At 57.6% G+C, this 19,095-nt stretch overlaps 1 protein-coding gene across 4 annotated transcripts in view; it reads right to left on the bottom strand.

Annotated features, from left to right (window-relative positions):
• Positions 1-19,095, bottom strand: part of IPO11 (importin 11) — a 142,864-nt gene that overhangs the window by 117,366 nt on the left and 6,403 nt on the right. For all 4 annotated transcript variants that reach the window (XM_029058977.2, XM_039910339.1, XM_029058981.2 and 1 more), the window contains exons 2-6: positions 18,563-18,706; positions 15,582-15,682; positions 9,998-10,070; positions 8,807-9,010; positions 5-137 (exon numbers count right to left, since the gene is read on the bottom strand). In XM_029058977.2, coding sequence (XP_028914810.1) covers positions 5-137; positions 8,807-9,010; positions 9,998-10,070; positions 15,582-15,682; positions 18,563-18,700 — 649 coding nt within the window. In that variant the 5' untranslated portion in view covers positions 18,701-18,706. The remainder of the gene's footprint in view (positions 1-4; positions 138-8,806; positions 9,011-9,997; positions 10,071-15,581; positions 15,683-18,562; positions 18,707-19,095) is intronic.

The following is a 19,095-nucleotide window of genomic DNA, read 5'->3' as shown; positions in this document are numbered from 1 at the left end:
GAACCTTTGAGGGAGAGCAGGGTCCTCTCCAGTGAATTCAGAAGAGCGGCTCCGTCTCTGGGAGAGTTCTGTTGCAGGAATGTATCAGTGTGATGATTCCACAGGGAGCAGGCGAAACTATAAATGCCAGATGCTAACTGCAAAGAAAAATCAAGGCTTTACTCACCGAACGTCAGACCGCGGAAATCAAACGATCAATCGGCGGTATCTACTGAGGCCTTACCGGGGGCACTGTACTAAACCCCTGAGAAGATACAATACGGTCGGGAGCTGGAATACACGACGCCCGTCGGCAGGGAGTGCGCCGTCTAGAGAAAGCGCACGGTATACCGAAAGCACGCTTCCGATAAGACGGGACACGGAACGTACCCTCGGTGAACAAGGACTGTCGGTCTCCTTCTCCGAGCGACGCCGTCGGTATGTTCAAAATAACCCGGTGCCAAACACGCAGCACGTTTCGGAGGTGACAACTTAACCTCGGCGACGCTCAGGTCAAAAATGAGGAGGTAACAAGGGATGATCACACTTGCGGGGCAGGTGCTTCAGCCCAGCCGGAAAGTCTCGCTCATCCCAGAGCCCGAGGCCCGGCCGCCCGAGGCCTGGGCCGGAAACCAATCCCGACGCCCGGAGGGGCCGGCCGAGGGTCTGGCGCCACCCCTGAATCAACTCCAATGAGCAGAGATGGGGACGGGACCAAACTACTTGGGTCATCTGGGCATCGACTGGAAACGGGGTCCCCAGCGGAGGTTCTAGCGGAAGCCTGACGGACAGAGACCAGGCTGTCCGAGACAGAAACGCAACAGCGCTCAGCCCTGCCGCTCCCCTGGGGCAATTCTAGAGCCTCCGGGGCGGTGAGGCGTCGGAAGTGGGACTCAGCTGGCGGTCCAGAAACACCCAGGCGAGTGGGCCGCGGCGGGACGAGCCGCCCCAGAGGCCGGGGATCTAATCCGCTCAGGATAGGGCAGTGATTTTCTTCACGGATTAAAATCCTCACAGAGGCACCATCACCCCGGCCACCGCCTCGAGCATCCAGAAGCCCTCGGGCCAGGCGCGGAGGACGTCGGCCAGGTTCGGCGGCTGGGCAGCCGACCTCTCCTCCATACCTCCAAATCTGAAACACCAGCCACGCCAAGCCCCCTCGGGAGCCCAGGCACCCCCAGAGGGCCAGCCCAGGGGTCCCGGCAGAGCCCGGCGGCATCGCCCTGCCCACCTGTTCTCCGCTGAGGACGATGAACTGAGAGGGGGACGGCCCTTGGGAGGGAGAGAAGGAAGGGCTACAGAAAGCAACAGACTGGCGGGTGAGAGCGCACGGCTGAGACACCTAAAACCACTGAGGCGACCAACGGGGATGTTGAGGAGCCCCAGTGGCCTCTGCCCGCCAGCAGCTCGGTGCTTCGACAGTGGAAAGAGATGAAGACCTTAAGGGAGTGAGTGTTGAGGAAGGGGCCGGCGCTGGGTGGGGGTGGGCAAGGAATTGGGAAAATACACCACGAACAGACCGACTCCAGAGAGGCAAGCGGGGAAACGGCTGCTCTCGATCGGGCAGCCTCAACCACCAGTGAAAGCTGACCCAGAGTCCTCAGCCTCCTGGAGGAACCTGAGCCCAAACAGCGGGGACCCTGCGCGAGCCGACGCGTGCCCCGAGGCCCCACTGGGCTAAAGGGCCTTGGACCCGGCCCTGCTTCTGTTTTCATCAGTCTCGTTACCCTCCGTGCACCCGAGATGGTCTGAGCGGCAATCGCTGGCGGGCAGCAGCGGGATTCTCAGGGCAATTCGGAAGTGCTCTTATGCTCTTTAGCCCTATATCTTCATCGTTGCCTCCCACGGCAGTAGCAGGCTAGAAGCTGAAATCTGGTGGAACCGGGGGCCTCGGGCCCTGCGGGGTACCGGCCGGCTCACTTCCCACCCCCACTTTCTGTGCCGCTCTCTCCTTCCCGCCCCCATCGCCGCTCACCCTCTTGCGGGCTCGGAGAGCCGAAATCTCCCGATTCTCTCCCAGCAGGGGCGAGCCCAGGCAGAGCCCACCGGTAGGAGCCAAAAGGCAACGGATCCCCTCCCCCGTCCGCCGTCACGCAGGAACCCATCATACCCGCCCCGGCAGAGCTCGTGCCCTGCCTGCTGGTGGCCCAGGCTCTTGGCCACCCTTTCACGCAACAGTCTGGGGCAAGAACTCTGCTCCTCCGGCAAGGGAAAGACCTTAAGAACAAAACCCTACCCCTCACAGCGCTTCCAGACAGAGAAAGGAATCTCCGAGGTGTCCGGGGGCAGAGTGGAAGCCTAGGAGACTTCATGCCCAGAACCCGGCCACCTGCCGAGGCAGGGAGAGGGCCTCGATCGGGCTCTTAGTTTCTGCGTCTCCCACAGAACTGGAGTACTCCACCCGCCAACTCGATGCCAACGTGGGGGGCAAAGAATCCGATAACGAAGGGATGGAGGGAGGGAGTCTGAGGTATTAAGGGTGAGCCGCGGGTAGGGAAAAAAACGAGGTCCCGGCTAGCTACATCTCAGAGGGGGGCTCCCGCTAGAGTCGGGAGACGCTTTCAGGCAGCCCTCGGATAGTACGGATGCCCGCTGGCCCCTGTGCCATGGCTCGGGCAGTGAAGTCCTGAGAAAAGGCCAGCAGCTGGGCATGCTCCTTTGGTCCCGAGGGGGTCAAACAGGTTGAAAAGCAAAATCTGACTGTTTGAAAAGCAAAATCTGACTGTTTGAAAAGCCGAATTCTTGCCCCAGACTGCCATTCGCCCGGGGACAAGGAATGGTCTTCCCCCATTCACATTAATGTCAGTCTCCCCTTCTACGCTAAGCTCATTATGGGTAGGGAACGTGTCCTCTAATTCTGTTGGACTGTACTCTCCCAAGTGCTTAGTAAAGTGCTCTGCACTCTGAAAGTGCTCAAAAATTACACCGATTGACGGATCCGGCGTAAGAGAGCTCCCGGAGAGCTGGCTTGCCTCTTCGGCTTCTCTCGGGGACTTCGGCTCCCTTCTCTCCCGCCAGCCTTCCTGTCCCAGCCCGGGAATGACGGCGCCACCGCCCCGCTGACGTTTCTCCGTCGATAACCGCCTGCTTTCTGATCTCTCTTTTCCCAAGGGGAGCTAACAATCGGACGGCAGGAGAGCCGCCTGACCCGCTCTGAAGCTAGCGAGTGGCCTGGGGAAGGGGCCGCGTCCGACAGCCGTCCGGGGCCGCCGCCGTAACCTCGAGGGCGGGCGACGCCGGGATCTCCGGGGCCCCGGAGCTGGCTCCTGGGCCTTGCCCATCCTGCAACTGATGGCTCGGAAGGGAGATGGTGCCTCCAGCTGGTTGCTTCTAGACTCCTCCGGGGACGGTCTCGTTAATCCTGCTGCTTGATATCGGGCTTGTCAGAGGGACCCTTGAAAAGCTCAGTGAAATAAGGTGTGATTTCTCCCAAGAAGAGATGCTGATTACAAGCCCCGTGGAAGTAAGGGGAAATCATCCGTTAAAAAAAGGCAGTTGAGAGTGCTCTAACTACCGCGGTCGGTCATTTTTGCCGATTCTCTCCAAGACTCGGGACGAAGACGCCGAAGGTGGGAATCGATCGATGGTATTTATTAAGCACCTGCCGTGGGCAGAGCACTGTAGACGCTGAAGGTTCCAATCGATCGATGGTATATATTAAGCACCTACTGGGTGAAGAGCGCTGCACTAAGCACTTGGGAGAACGCAATACGACAGAGGTGGTAGGCACATCCCCTGCCCACGACGAGTAGAAATTCACCCCCCTCTTAGCCGTGACGTTTGGCAGGAGGATTAGGTGAGAAAGAGGGTATCGGTCCCAAAACCTGCATCCAGTAAAACCTGCATCCGATACCGGGGATCCGAGGGAGGACTCAGATTGGAACGTGAAACCTCGGCCACCCGCTAATCCGTCCATTCCGATTTATTAAGCGCTCACTGTGTGCACAGCGCCGTACTAAGAGCTCGGGAAAGTACGACACAATAATAAAGAGTGACAATCCCCGCCCACGACGAGCTCACGGCCTGGGGAGGGAGACAGACGTCAATACAAACAGACCGACACAAATAAATAAAATTACAGATATATACGTAAGTGCTGTGGGGCTGAGAGCAAAGGGAGCGGGTCAGGGCGACGGAGAAGGGAGTGGGAGATGAGGAAAAGCGGGGCATGGTCTGGGAAGGCCTCTCGGAGGAGACGTGTCCGCAGTAACTGTCTGGCGGATTTGGGGGGGGGGGGGGGGGGGGGCGTTCCAAGCCGCGGGCAGACCGCGGGCCAGGGGTCGGCGTCGGGACGGGCGAGACGGACGCACGGTGAGAAGGTGAGCACCGGAGGAGCCAAGTACGTGGGCTGGGTTGTAGAAGGAGAGAAGCGAGGTGAGGTAGGAGGGGGCAAGGTGATGGAGGGCTTTAAAGCCAAAATCCGGCAAGCACGGTGGCCACTTGAAAGAACGGGTGTGCCCGGACAGAAACATACATACATACGCATAGAGCCCAGCATACAAACACAAACTCTGCAAATTACCTTTTGAGCTTTAAAGACTTTTACGCACTTCATATTGTTGGGCAGGGATTGTCTCTATCGGCGGCAGAATTGTACATTCCAAACGCTTAGTATAGTGCTCTGCACATAGTAAGCGCTCAATAAATACGGTTGAATGAATGAATGCTTTGCACACAGTACGTGCCCAATAAAGATGACTGAACGAAAAGACTAATTTCTACTTCTAGTTTCTCGACATGAAGTTTTTTTCACAGAAAGCAGCCAGCCTCCCTCGGCGGAGGAGGGAGAGTTCCAAGCCCTGAAAAGGCCTGGCCCTCTGCGTAGAGCTTTCGGCCTCGAATAGAATCAGATCTACTCCAGTTGTCGGCCTAGACTTAATATTTTCCAGCTGGGGTGGGACGAGATTCCGGATGGAACATCAGCACAGATTGGAGCATCTTAAGATCTGGGCGGAGACCGCCCGGCCGATTTGAATTCTCCTTTACGTCCACTCCAGGTCGCCCGCTGGGGAGTTTAGCACCCGTAGGGGAATTCACTGCGCAACTCGATTTTTACTGGGGAAACGCGTGTTAAAGAAAGAGACTCAGACTGAGAAAAACCCTGACGTGCTTTCGTCCCCGTGTCGGCTAACTGGACTCGGCCCGGGCGCTTTTAAAACAAAAAGCAACGTGGCGGATCCTTGGTTAGCATTAGCACTGATTGGTCGGTGGCATCAGCTGAAGGGAGAAAAGACAGACAGATGCATTCCCTCCCAACTGGAGGGAATCAGAGCAACGTTGGCTCAGCTGGCTCCTCCGAACGGTCTTCGCACACAGGCCTACGCTGGGCCGTTCTGGGAGTCGGAGAGTAGCCCCGGGCAGATGAGTGGGAAGAGCCAGGAGGTGAAAGAGATGGCGGGAGGCTCCCACGGCTCAAGGCTCCAAGCTGAGACACAAATCAAAGCTGAATACGGCGCCCTGAGCCATTGGCTTCTTCCCCTGGCCGTGCTCAAAAAAATAACCGCTCCGCCTACGACACACCCCAGCTCCCTACGGACAGAAGTCCGCCACCCCGTTCCGGAACCAGGGAACGGATCTCCTCCTCCGAGAGACGAGCAGCCGCCCGAGGAATAAATTGGCCCTCCTCAATAATAATGTTGGTATTGGTTAAGTGCTTACTATGTGCAGGGCACTGTTCTAAGCGCTGGGCGGGGTAATCAGGTTGTCCCACGTGAGGCTCACAGTTAACCCCATTTTACAAACGAGGTAACTGAGGCCCAGTGAAGTGACTTGCCTACAGTCACACAGCTGACAAGCGGCGGAGCCGGGACTCGAAGCCAGGACCTCTGATTCCCAAGTCTGGGCTCTTTCCACTGAGCCACGCTGCTTCTCTAACACCTTGCAAGGGACACATGCCACGTTTTCAAAAATGCACTTTGGAGGGTCCTCCGCTTGAGCCTCTTTCTCGCCGACGCCTGCTCTACAGAAACGGGCGCACTAGAATTTCTACTATCTCTAGAGCATCCGACGGCTGCAGGGCACCGTACTCAGCCCTCGGGAAGCTCAGAAGAAAGAAGTGACACGTTCCCTGCCCACCCGAGACCCTGCGCTCTAACGGGGGAGGCGAGCAGAAAAACACTGACCCGAGTAACCGGAACAAACAAATGATAGTGATCATAAGAACTACGACACCTGGTAGGTCCCTACTGTGTGCCAACCGCCGTGTCAAGCACGGGGGGAAGACACGATTTGATCTGGTTGAACACAGTCCTGGCCCCATATGGGGGCACCCAGTCCGAGGGGAAGGAGAAACAGATACCGAATCCCCATTCTACAGGCGAGGAAGCTGAGGGCGAAAGCGCAAAGAGGTCATGGGTTCGAATCCCGGCTCTGCCACTTGTCAGCTGTGTGACCTCGGGCAAGTCACTTCACTTCTCTGCGCCTCAGTGACCTCACCTGGAAAATGGGGATTAACTGTGAGCCTCACGTAGGACAACCTGACGACCCCGTATCTCCCCCGGCGCTTAGAACAGTGCTCTGCACGTAGTAAGCGCTTAACAAATCCCAACATTATTAATGACTCGTCCAAGGTCACATGGGCAGGCGAAACGAGGCCTGGGCTCTTTCCCACAGTGCTATGGATGGATATACGGTAGCTCACCGGTGCTACCATTTATCGATCGGTTCGTACGCGACAGGAGGTTGGGAAATCAACTGAGGAAGGCCTCCCGGCAGAGGTGGTCATTTTAGGAGGATCTGAACGAGGGGAGAGCTGGGGGGTCTGTCTGATCTGGGGGAAAGAAGGAGCGCCACGCCCGCGGAGCGGTGTGAGCGAGGGGTCGGGGGCGAGAGAGTCGACAGGGAGAAGCTGTCAAAGGGTTGCCCCGGGAGGAGCCGAGAGAGATGGGGAACAGCGGGCAGAGACGACAGGCCGGTAAGGTGAGGTGAGTCGGAGGGAACCTGGAAGCCGATCGCGAGCGAGGGGCGGATGGCTGATTGGGGCAGAGGGTGGCGGATCCGGAGACCCTTCAAAGGGAGGATCCAAAACGGTGCCGGAGCCGACCACGCACAACTCTCGACTATCCACAAACTGCTAGAGAAGCAGCGTGGCTCAGTGGAAGGAGCCCGGGCTCTGGAGTCAGAGGTCATGGGTTCGAATCCCAGCTCTGCCACTTGTCAGCTGTGGGACTGTGGGCGAGTCACTTCACTTCTCTGTGCCTCAGTGACCTCATCTGTAAAACGGGGATGAAGACTGGGAGCCTCACGTGGGACAACCTGATGACCCTGGATCTACCCCAGCGCTTAGAACAGCGCTCCGCACATAGTAAGCGCTTAACAAATACCAACATTATTACTATTACCCCCAAGGGACATCTAGGAACACAACAAAACCTTCTGAACAATCAGGTTGAGTGGCTTTTAAAAAGGACGTTAGCACAGAGAGACTACCTCCAAGCCAGAAATGCTTTCAGAGTTGGAAGACAGATCGAAACCCACCCTGAAGTGCTCCCTAAGCGGGCATGTCTTTGCTGCCCGTGGACATTTAAAACAGCGGGGAACTCGGGATGGAAATCACGGGTGTGTGGAAGGCGGCCGCTCTGACATCCAGCTCCATCGCACCCACGTCGGGTGGTGCTCAACTGAAGGTCAGGAGCAGGGCTTTCCACCACGCAGCGGGAAAAGCGGTGTCGCCCAGTCGACAGAGCACGGGCCCGAGCGTCAGAGGGGCCTAGGTTCTAATCCCGGATCCATCCGTCCGCTGCGTGACCTCGGACAAATCACTTGACTGCTCTGGGCCTCAGTTCCCTCATCTGTAAAATGGGGATTAAGACTGAGACCTCCACGTGGGACAGGGACCGTGTCCAACCTGATTAGCCTGTATCTAACCCAGCGCTTAACAGAGGGCCTGACGCAGAGTACGCGCTAAACGAATTCTATTAAGAAGTAATAACAGTATTTATTAAGTACTGGGTGCGAAGCACCGTACTGAGCGCTGGGAGAGAATACACACGGTTCCTGGCCTGCGGGAGGACTCACACGAGACTTTCTAGAGGCATTTTCTGAGGGTGGAGTTGGAGACAAGGGTTTTCCCAAGGATCACATTCTCTTTCTCTTTAGTCCAAATGAGGAATTTTGAAATAAAATGCGGCACCTCTCCTCACACGCACATTATTTATTTGTACAGGGGAAAGGGGCAAGAATTCCAGGGACGGAAACCCCACTGACAATCAATTCGGGAAAAATGGGCACGATCCAGCGAGGCCCGGCAATGGCAGATCGAAGCGCCCTGACTGCCGAGCTCTTGCGGTTCTTGAAACGGAGCTCTAAAACGCCACCGCGCACCGCCGATCTGGCCGGCTGGGCCTCGCTGACCCTGACCATCTACTTCAGAGGATCTGCCGGGATTCCCGGCAGCCACCTGGAGCCCAGAGTCACGCTCCAAAACTTCACGCCCAGATCGACCTAAACTCCGGGTCAGGGCTTTCCACGGCACGTCTGCGTCACGTACGCACCCGGGTACTCCCCGCGACCCACCGCTCTCCTGCACGTCGACTAACGCCGTCTATTGCCCGGCACTGGTTCCTGTACATTCCCACCTTTCCTTCGTCCCCGTTCTCTACGCTAGGTCAGCGTCCGTCCCCCCCCACTAGACGGTACGCTCCTCCGGGGCTAGGGATCGCGCTTACTAACTCTATCGCGCTCTCCCGAACGTCTGTACGGCGCTCCACCCTCGGGAAATACCAACGCTCCGTTAATGTTCTCGTCCCATCACGCATCTAGATGCAAACGTACCCACGCCACACCCGCAACCCCCCCCCCCGCCCCAGCACGTACGGGGGCCACTCACGTCATAAAACAATTTTCTATCTGCGGCGAGGCGTTTGGATGCCAGAGTCTTGGTAACGTGGTAGAACGTAAGCAAAGCCCTGTGCTGGCGGAGATCTTCTTGGACCTTCACGGATTCGATCAGCGTGGGTATCAGCTCGGGCCACTGCCGGGGGCAATCCAATCTGGCTACTTTGGCGATCAACACGGCAATCTGGGTAGCGATCTGCAGAGGAAACAGACGTCTGATGCTCGGGGGGAGTCCGACAGCGGGACGAAGCTTCGGCTTGGACGGCGCGTCCGGTACCCGCCCCGCCCTCACACCCACACCCCCTACGGACACGGCCGTACATTATCTGCGTTCGCGTCCGTCTCCCTCTCTAGGCCGTAAGCCCGCCGTGGGCAGGGAACGGGTCTGCCGGGTGCTCTCCCAGGTGCTCGGTACAGTAAGCGCTCAGTAAATCCCCCTGCCAGAGGGGATGAGTGCCGGACCCGGGTTCTAACCCTCCCCGGAGTTTTGGATCCCTGCCGGTTCAGCCTAAAGATCCGAATCGTCTCTCCCCGGTTCACGGCCGGAACGTCCCAGATCTCGCCACTCGCCCCAAGGACCGACTGAGGGACGTTAAGTTCCACGACGGCCAGGGGTGGGCACGCGTCTTCATCCTGCGAGCCTCCCTCGAGGGACCCCACGGCCCCCACGCTTCCGTGCCCCGATCCACAACCCCACCGGGTTCCCGGATCTCGGACCCTAAGGTGGGCGGGCAGATGGGTCCGCCAACACGGAAGCTCGAAAGTGACAACCGAACCGGAGAAATGAGCTTCGGTGCAAAACTCGGTCATCCGCGAGCCACCGAGAAAACTGCGCCTGAGGAGAAGCGAGGGCTTCAAAGCTGACTTGAGCCCCCAAGGTCAGCCGATAAGACCCCTCAACGCTCTATCTCTGACCGGACGTTTTCCGAGAATCAGATCGCTAGGATTCCAAAGGGACTGTCACTTCTGACACATCAACGCTGGACCTGGGTTACACTGTGTTTCTTTCTGATAAAATCTTAATACCTCTGCCGGCATGGGCAGAATAGACCCTTCAGAGCTCTTTTTAAGAGCGCCTCGTTTTGTAAAACCTTCATTCTGATGGAAGGACGCCGATTCCGCCCCCTTCGGAGCGCCTGCTGAGGGAGGAGGACGGCTCCCTCACAACCCTGTCCGCCCTCACCTGATTGACCGGCTCGTTGAAGTTGGTGATGAGCCCGGCTCGCAAGGTGGATTTCTCCTCCTCTGAGATGGCGCTAGAAAGAGGGGAGACACGGCTTTATCATTCACAAATCCATCCCGTTAATCAAATCCACAGATCAGTGATTATTATTGACGATCGCCGCAGTCTTCGCTGGGCACTGACCGTACGCCTCAAGCGCCGGGGTAGAAACAACACGATCACATCGGACGTAGTTCCTGCCCTGCGTGGGATCCTCAGTCTAAAGGGGAGGGAGAACAGGCACTTCATCCCCATTTTAGAGAGGAGGAAACTCAGGCGCTGAGTAGAGCGGGGTCACGTAGCAAGCAAGTGTGGAGCAGGGATCAGAACGCAGACCTCCTGACTCGCAGCCACGTACTCTTTCCACGGTGCTTCTCATTTAACTTACTTCTGCCGTCTTCACCGAGTGGGAAAACTCAAAAATGCAAAAACACGGAGAGAAAAAACCCCAGCGTGCCAAGAAAGCGGGGGTTCAGACGCCGGCAGGAAGGAAAACTAGCGCTGTAGCGCGTGTGCCACGTGTGGGCCCTCAACCGCTTTGGGTTTTTTTTAAAGCATTCGCTAGGCGCTTACTACGTGCCGGGCCCTGGGGTAGGTACAAACTAACCAGCTTGGACACGGTCCACGTCCCACCTAGGCCTCCCAGTCTTAATCCCCATTTTACGGATGAGGTAACTGGCAGAGAAGTGACTAGCCCAAGGTCACACGGCAGACGGGCGGCGGAGCCGGCATTAGAACCCAGGTCCCTCAGACTCCCAGGACTCCCTGCACCCGGCTGAGGTGTGCTGCCGGAAGAAAGCTCCTTCCACGATCCTGCCGACACGTTCCGGCCCAAACGCAGCGCGGCCGGCCCGAGGGCAGTCCCCGGCCTTCGCGGGGCAGTCCGGGCCCGCGGCCAGTGGGGCCGGTGAGATCACTAATTAATTAATTAATGTTGGTATCCGTTAAGCGCTTGCTATGTGCAGAGCACCGTTCCAAGCGCTGGGGTGGATACAGGGTAATCAGGTCGCCCCACGTGAGGCTCACAGTTAATCCCCGTTTTACAGATGAGGTAACTGAGGCACAGAGAAGTGAAGTGACTCGCCCACAGTCACACAGCTGACAAGTGGCGGAGCCGGGAGTCGAACCCATGACCTCTGACTCCGAAGCCCAGGCTCTTTTCCACTGAGCCACGCTGCGTCCCTGGGCTCTGGGCGGGCACGGAAACCCCCCCGGGCTCTTTCCTGGGCACATCCCCACCCTCAGTGGGTGGCGGGGAGCTCCAGGGCGGGGGAGGTGGGACCACGGGGGCTCGGAGAAATCGGGGATCTCATTCACCCAGCTTCCTCTCCCGGCGCCATCACCCCTGCTCCTCTCCTCCGTGATATTTCCCGGAAGGACGGCTGTGAATCTCTTCGAGGCCATGAAGCCGCATGGCGTAGCGGACAGAGCCCGGGCCTGGGAGTCGGAGGGTCATGGGTTCTGATCTTCACGGGTTCTAATCACGGCCCCGCCACCTGTCTCCTGCGTGACCCTGAGCAAGTCGCTTCACTTCTCTGGGCCTCAGTAGCCTCATATGTAAAATGGGGATCAAGGCCGTGAGCCCCACGTGGGACGGGGACTGTGTCCAACCTAATTACCTTGTATCTACCCCAGCATTTAGAACAGCGCCTGGTACATAGGAAGCGCTTAAGAAATATCATTATTATTCATTCATTCATTCAATAGTATTTACTGAGCGCTTACTGTGTGCGGAGCACTGGACCAAGCACTTGGAACGTACGATTCGACAACAGAGAGAGACGACCCCCGCCCGACGACGGGCTCACAGTCTAAACGGGGGAGGCGGACGGCACAGCAAAACAGAACGAAACACATTATTATTATTGTTATTGTTATTAAACCTCTCGGAGCCGCTGCTTGTGGAAACCCCTGCCCACCGTGCGTTTGGTTCCTGGGGTCTGCCAAAAACCCTACGAGGCGAGGACTTCACTGAGGGTGTCCCGCCACAACTCCACGGCTCAGGCTAACTGTCGGAGGCTTGCGGTGGGGCCGGGAGGCGAAGGTTTGGGGAGTAGCCAGGCTGCGCTGCTGACTGAGGCGACACTTCAAAAGGAGAGAGCCGCCGACGATCCAATTTCCTCGGAGCTCGGCGGCGTTGAAGCACGACGGTGTGTCTACTGATAAGATTCTCTTATTTTTTTTTTAAATGTAGTATTCTTAGATTTATGCCTCTGTGCTCCGGTGAAATAAATCCGCCGCTCTAACGGGGCTCATTTAAATGTCACCCGGAAAAAGGACTTAGCCTAACAGAGAAGCAGCGTGGGCCGGGGGAAAGAGCGTGGGCCTGGGGGGGGGGGACACGGACCTGGGTTCTAATCCCGAACTCTGCCACTTTGTCTGCTGGGTGAGCTTGGGCAAATCACTTCACTGATCTGTGACTCAGTTACCTCATCTGTCAAAGAGGGATCAGGACGGCGCACCCCCACGCGGGGCCCGGACTGTGTCCAACCTGATTATCTTATATCCACCCCAACACTGAGTACAGTCTTGAGAAGCAGCGTGGCTCGGTGGAAAGAGCCCGGGCTTGGGAGTCAGAGGTCACCGGTTCAAACCCCGGCTCAGCCACTTGTCAGCTGTGTGACGCTGGGCGGGTCACTTCACTTCTCTGGGCTTCAGTTGCCCCGTCTGTAAAACGGGGACGAAGAATGCGAGCCCCACGTGGGACAACCTGATCACCTTATATCCTCCCCAGCGCTTAGAAGAGTGCTTTGCACATAATAAGCGCTTAACAAATGCCATCATTATTATTGCTATTACAGTGCCTGGCACAAAATAAGCGCTTAACAAATATTGAATTATTAAACAAACTAAAAAAAAGCCCCACTACAGTGAACTGTGGCTGACCCTTTATGTTGGAAGAACTACAGAGGTAGAGGAAGAGTGACTTGAGGGGGTTTTTTGGTCCAGACTCAGGGAACCCCAGATACTAACGGCGGAGAGGCAATCCAGCCCCGAGGCTACTCTTAGGAGGTGAGAGGCGGACTGCTGGACGTGACAAGAGCAGACTTTACAATCCTGAGGTGTCACCGACCGGCTCTGAGCTCCCGTGGGCCCGTCCCATCCACTGGGTCAACGAATAATAATAATGATGATGGTATCTGTGAAGCGCCTGCTACGGTGCTCTAAGCGTTGAGGTAGATCCAAGGTGTGCAGGTTGTCCCCCGTGGGGCGCACGGTCTTCATCCCCATTTTACAGAGGAGGTCACCGAGGCCCAGAGAAGTGAAGTGATTGCCCAAGGGCACACAGCTGACAAGTGGCGGAGCTGGGACTGGAACCCACGACCTCCGACTCCCAAGCCCGCGCTCTTTCCACCGAGCCACGCTGCTTCTGAAGCTGACCCAGACGTGGCCCCAGAACTCCGGCTCGGGCCGGGAAGAGTTCTCCAGCCCGGGACAGCCCAAACCGGGGCCAGAGTGGAACCAGATGAGGCACCATAGCAAAACCAAGCAGCAGAGGGAGCGGCCCCGTGACGCTTTGGCGGAACCGCCCAGCTCTAATTTAGAACGGCACTTTCCATCCTTCGGGGGTGGGGGGGTCTGACTTTCACCCAGCGACGCTGAATCGCATCGGTGGGGCCTGAATGAATCTCACCGTTAAAAAAGGGCCCAGAAGACAGACGACGGACCAGCGCACGCTTCTAAAAAACGGGGACGGAGTGACATCCGCTGGGGCGGGGGAAAAAAACGGACACGCAGCCCGACTCGGCCTAACTCCCTGGTCCCACGGGGTGACCGTTACGCCGATCGGCCATACGGGCGGTCCCCAGGACCTCAGTTCTAATATTGAAGCACGAATCTATCCGGCTAAAGAGCGGAGGACGAGCATTCAAGCTGCCTGAGGTCTGGAAGCCGGGAGAGCAGAGCTTCGGGCCAGCCTCGGCCACTGGCTCCCTGGGTGACGTCGGGCAAGTCGCTCGCCGTTCCCGGGCCTCCGTTTCCTCGGCCGTCGACTGGGGGGAATACCCGCTCTTCCTCCTTCTTCGGACTGGGCTCCAGAAGAGTCAGAGGCAGGGATCGGGTCTGAAGCGGCGCGGCTCCGTGGAAAGAGCCCGGGCTTGGGAGTCGGAGGCCGGGGGTCCTAACCCCGACTCCGCCGCTTCTCAGCCGTGTGACTCTGGGCAAGTCGCTTCACTTCTCTGCGCCTCGGTTCCCTCATCTGTAAAATGGGGATTAAGACTGCGAGCCCCACGTGGGACGACCTGATCACCTTGTATCTACCCCAGCGCTTAGAACGGTCCTTGGCACGCAGGAAGCGCTTAACAAATGTCGTCATTATCACGATGATGGCGTTCGTTAAACTCTACGTGTCAAGCACTGTTATAAACGCTGGACTGGATACAAGATAATCAGGTGGGACACGGCCCCACAGGGCTCGCGGTCTTAATCCCCATCTTACGGACGGGTAACCGAGGCCCAGAGAAGTGGAGTGACTTGCCCAAGGCGACAGACCAGACTGGTGACGGAGCCGGGATTAGAACGGAGGTCCTTCTGACTCCTAGGCCCGTGCTCCATCCACCAGGCCAGGCTGCTTCCGCAGATCCCCTCCCGGTCCCCAGCTCCCTCCCGATGGCCTGGCCTCAACCCGCACAGTGTCTCCGGATGAGCCGGCAGCCCACGGGGGGGGGGGGGAGGGGTGGTCTCTCAAGTCCCTCGGGCGATATTCCGGCCCCCACCCCCTCCCTCGGTTTCACGGCGGCCTTGGGTGGCAGCTGCTCCTGCTCCCCACCTAGCCTCTCCCGGGCCACCGCAGGGGCCCTCCCGGCCGACCCACCGAGGGACGCTGCCCGCGGACCCTCGCTCCCCTGCCCGCCCGCTCCCCCGGCGAGCGGCCGGCCAAACCACTTCCGGAAACATCGGCGGGGCGCGGCGTCAGTTCCTGGGAAACTGATCGCTTGTACTTCTTCACCCCCAAAAAGAGGTCAGCCTGCACTACCTTTCATTTTCCATCTTTAAGCCAGTTTTCTATTCATGTCACGCCATCCTCTCCAACCCCACCGGAACACAATAAGCACTCGATAACTACGACCGAAAGAATGAACTCCACAACTCTTCTATTAAAAACCGGACTGGCACTTAATAACAACAGTAATAATGTTGGTATCTGCTAAGCGCTATGTGCCAAGCACTGTTCTAAGCGCTGGGGTAGATAACAGGTAATCAGGCTGTCCCACGTAGGGCTCACGGTCTTCACTGCCATTTTACAGATGAGGGAACTGAGGCACAGAGAAGTGACGTGACTTGCCCAAGGTCACGCAGCTGACAAGCGGCGGAGCCGGGATTAGAACCCATGACCTCCCCGAGCTGAGCCACGCTGCTTCTCTACTGCCCGCGGGGCACTGTTCTTAGACCTCGGGAGAGGATACTCCGATGTAGTCGGCAGACGGGATTCCTGCCTCCGAGGAGCTTCCGGGACAGACGGGGCGAGCCCTTCCAACCCACCTCTGCGAGCTGGGGAGGAGACCAGACGTCGGTCAAACTCCGAGTGGCGGAGTAGGATACTTACTGGGGTGCCACCCGTCGCCAGTAGCGATCGATCCCATTTTTAAAGTACAGCACAGCCAGCCACCTGACATTGATATCCAGAGCGTGGTTGGTGAAAATATTCTGCAAAGAAATCAAAAGACTTTCAAAATGGCAAAAAATGGGGACTAGTGGTACCACGACTGAATGAGTGAACACGCTTATAATAATCATCGTCGTCGTCGTCATTACGGCGTTTGTTAAGCGCTTACTAAGCGCCGAGGACTGGTCTGAGCGCTGGGGCAGATACAAGATGATCAGGTTGTCCCACGTGGGGCTCACAGTCTCAATCGTCATTTTATAGCTGAGGTAACTGAGGCACGGAAGAGTTGAGTGACTCGCCCACAGTCACACGGCAGACGAGCGGCAGAGTCGGGACCGGAACCCACGACCTCTGACTCCCAAGCCCGTGCTTTTGCCACTAGGCCATGCTGCCTCTATAAAGTATAATAATAACGCTTGTAAAAAAGTATTTGGGGTGGGGCGGGGGGCAAGTATAGTAAATAATTCTTAAAATAATAGCGCTTATAAAAAAGTATTTGGGGTGGGGCGGGGGGCAGAGGGGCGGGGGCAGAACGCCAACCCAAAATTAAAGTAGCATTCACCTACATAATAATGAACCTAACGTTCTGTTGGGTTTTTGGGGGTCATCATTCCGATGCTGAGAGGGTTTGATCTTTACCGGAAGGCTCCGTCTTTTATTCTCATTTTTTGTTGCTATAATTTTCAGACGGAATTCTCTAATTTTTGGCTCCTGGAGTACCTGTGTAGTCGGCAAAACCAAGTCCGACAATCTGGCTCCCAAAGCTCTGCTCGGACCACCTTTATCGTTCAACTGAAACCTCACATCATCACAGTCGATTCGGTTTCCCGATTAGCTGGAAGAATCAACTTCTGACCCACTCTTTCCCTCAGGGCACCTTGCAAGGAAGAGCAATTTAAATCAAACCAAGAGGGAAGGAAAATGCACGGAAAACTCCAGGAGAGCTACGCAAGACTACGTTTTACATTTCACACACCGCCTGAGCAGAGAGAGGCACTCGAGAACCTCCCTCCGATCCGACCGCGCTTCGGAATCGTCCTCGTCCACGATGACAAAGGAAAGGTGGCGGGTGCTGGAAGGTGGGAGCGGGGAGATGTCTCCTGAGACGCTTGGACCGATGGAAGAATACGGTGAGAGCCGTTCTTCTGAAGGGCAACTGAGCCAGGATGTCTCGTGCACATCAACCCGAGCGCCACCCGCCTCGTCAGAGAGGATCCTCCAAGTTCAGAACCAGAAAGGCACTGGAGGACCAACTTTCGTTCTCAAGAAAAAGAGAAACGTTCGGGCCCCCGAGACCGGTCTTCTCGTTGGAGAGGGACCAGTGAGCCCGCCCAAAGGAAGTGCTGGAAATAAAAGAAATTGGGAGTCAATCTTGGAGCAGCGTGGGCCTGGGGGTCAGAGGACCTGGGTTCTGACACCTCCCCGCCGTGCGACCTGGGCAAGTCACTTAATTTCTCCAGGCCTCAGTTTCCTCACTTGTAAAAAGGGGATTCAGTACCTGAACTCCCTCCTACTTAAGACAGCGGACCCACGGACGGGAACCGTGTCCAATCTGATTGTATTTCATCTGACCCAGAGCTTAGTACAGTGCTCGGCACAGAGTAAGAGCTTAACGGAGACCGCTACGACTGGAGTTATTCTCAGAGAGGTTCTAGAGTGAGCAACTCTTCCTTCCGGAGCGGTGGCCATGCCCTGCCCCTCCACAATGAGGTACACACTTTTCACTGTGAGCCCTGGGCACATTTTTTGGGGGGTGGTACCTGTTAAGCACCGTACTAAGTGCTGGGGTGGATGCGGGGTAATCGGCGTGTACACGGTCCCCGACCCACATTCGGCTCACAGTCTCAATCCCCATTTTACAGATAAGGTAACTGAGGCACTAAATTAAGTGACTCGTCCAAGGTCACACAACAGATGAGAGTCGCCGCTGGGATTAGAACCCGGGTCCTTCTGACTCCCGGGCCTGTGCTCTATCCACTAGGCCGAGTTGCTTCCGACTGAGTACGGGACTTGGAGTCTGCAAGACCTGGATTCTAATCCTGGTTCCGCCGCCTGTCTGCTGGGTGACCTCGCGCAAGGCACTTGCTTCACTGTGCCTCGGTTCCCGCATCTGTAAAATGGGGATGAGGACCGTGAGCCCCGTGCGGGTCAGGGCCCGTGTCCAACCCAATTATTCTGGATCTACCCCCGTGCTCAGTACGGTGCCGGGCACACAGAAAGTGCCTAACGCATACTATTCGAGAAGCAGCGTGGCTCGGTGGAAAGAGCCCGGCCTGGGGAGTCAGAGGTCGTGGGTTCTAATCCCGGCTCTGCCGCCTGTCTACTGCGTGACCTTGGGCAGGTCACTTCACTTCTCTGGGCCTCGGCTCCCTCATCTGCAAAAATGGGGATTAAAAAATGTGAGCCCCGAGTGGGACGATCTGAGTGTCCTGTATCTATCCCAGCGTGCAGAACGGCGCTCTGCACCTAGTAAGCGCTTAACAGATACCATTGCTATTATTCAAAAAAGAAGGGGAGGGGGCGACGAGGGGGCAAGATTTTAGTAGGGAGGAGATTGGACTTCGGAGAGGTAACGGGTCAGGGAGTCACCGATCTGGATCTCCGCTGCCCTGCCTGGAAAACTCTCAGGTCCGTTCAGGGGGCTTGGCCGAGCAGGTCCGAGACTCCGGCTCCGACGGCCGAGGCGGGGGGAGCGGGGCCCTCCGCCCCCGGGTCCCCAGGCCCGGACGCCGTCGCGCCGTCGCCCGGCTGGGCTCCTCGGCCGCAGACTGACGCCGGACACCCACCCCGGCGGCGCGTCGTCCACGCGGGCGGCCGGGCGGGCGCCCCCCGGGGTCCTCCCGGCGGGCCCAGCCCCCTCCCGCCCGTCACTACGGCCGGCACCCGTCGGCCGTCGCCCGGGCCGCCGCGCCGCGACTCACCAACAACACGGAGTAGAAGCCCGGCTGCGTCTCCCACTGCTTCAGCTGCTCCTCGGCCGGCTTCAGCACGGCGGTGTCCTGGCTGGTGGCTTGGGTGAGCACCCGAAGGACGACGCTGCTGGCGCTGTTGAGATCCATGGGAATCTGCCGGCGACGCGGGGGCGAGCGGGTTAGCGTGGGAACGCGCGAGAGCGGGCGGAGCGGGCACCGGCACGACGGCTCCGCCGCAGAGCTTAGCCGCGATGAGTCCCGGTAAAGTTAAAGGCCAGAGAGGGCTCCAACCTCGTCCGCTTCGGTAGAGAAGCCGAACTGGACGACAGCTCCGCGCCGCTGGCTTTAAAGCAGTCCGTCACCTTGGCCTCGCCCCCCTCACCTCCCCACTCTCCTATAACCCAGCCCGCGCTCTTCGCTCCTCTAGCGCTAACCTTCTCGCCGTGCCTCCGTCTCGTCTATCTCCTGGAAAGCCCTCCCTCCTCAAATCCGGCAGAAGACTACTCTCCCCTCCCCGTTCAAGGCCTTGCTGAAGGCACACC

Source organism: Ornithorhynchus anatinus, chromosome 1 (genome assembly GCF_004115215.2).
Source record: "Ornithorhynchus anatinus isolate Pmale09 chromosome 1, mOrnAna1.pri.v4, whole genome shotgun sequence".
Classification (NCBI taxonomy): domain Eukaryota; kingdom Metazoa; phylum Chordata; class Mammalia; order Monotremata; family Ornithorhynchidae; genus Ornithorhynchus; species Ornithorhynchus anatinus.
This window is presented reverse-complemented; position numbering and strand designations above follow the sequence as displayed.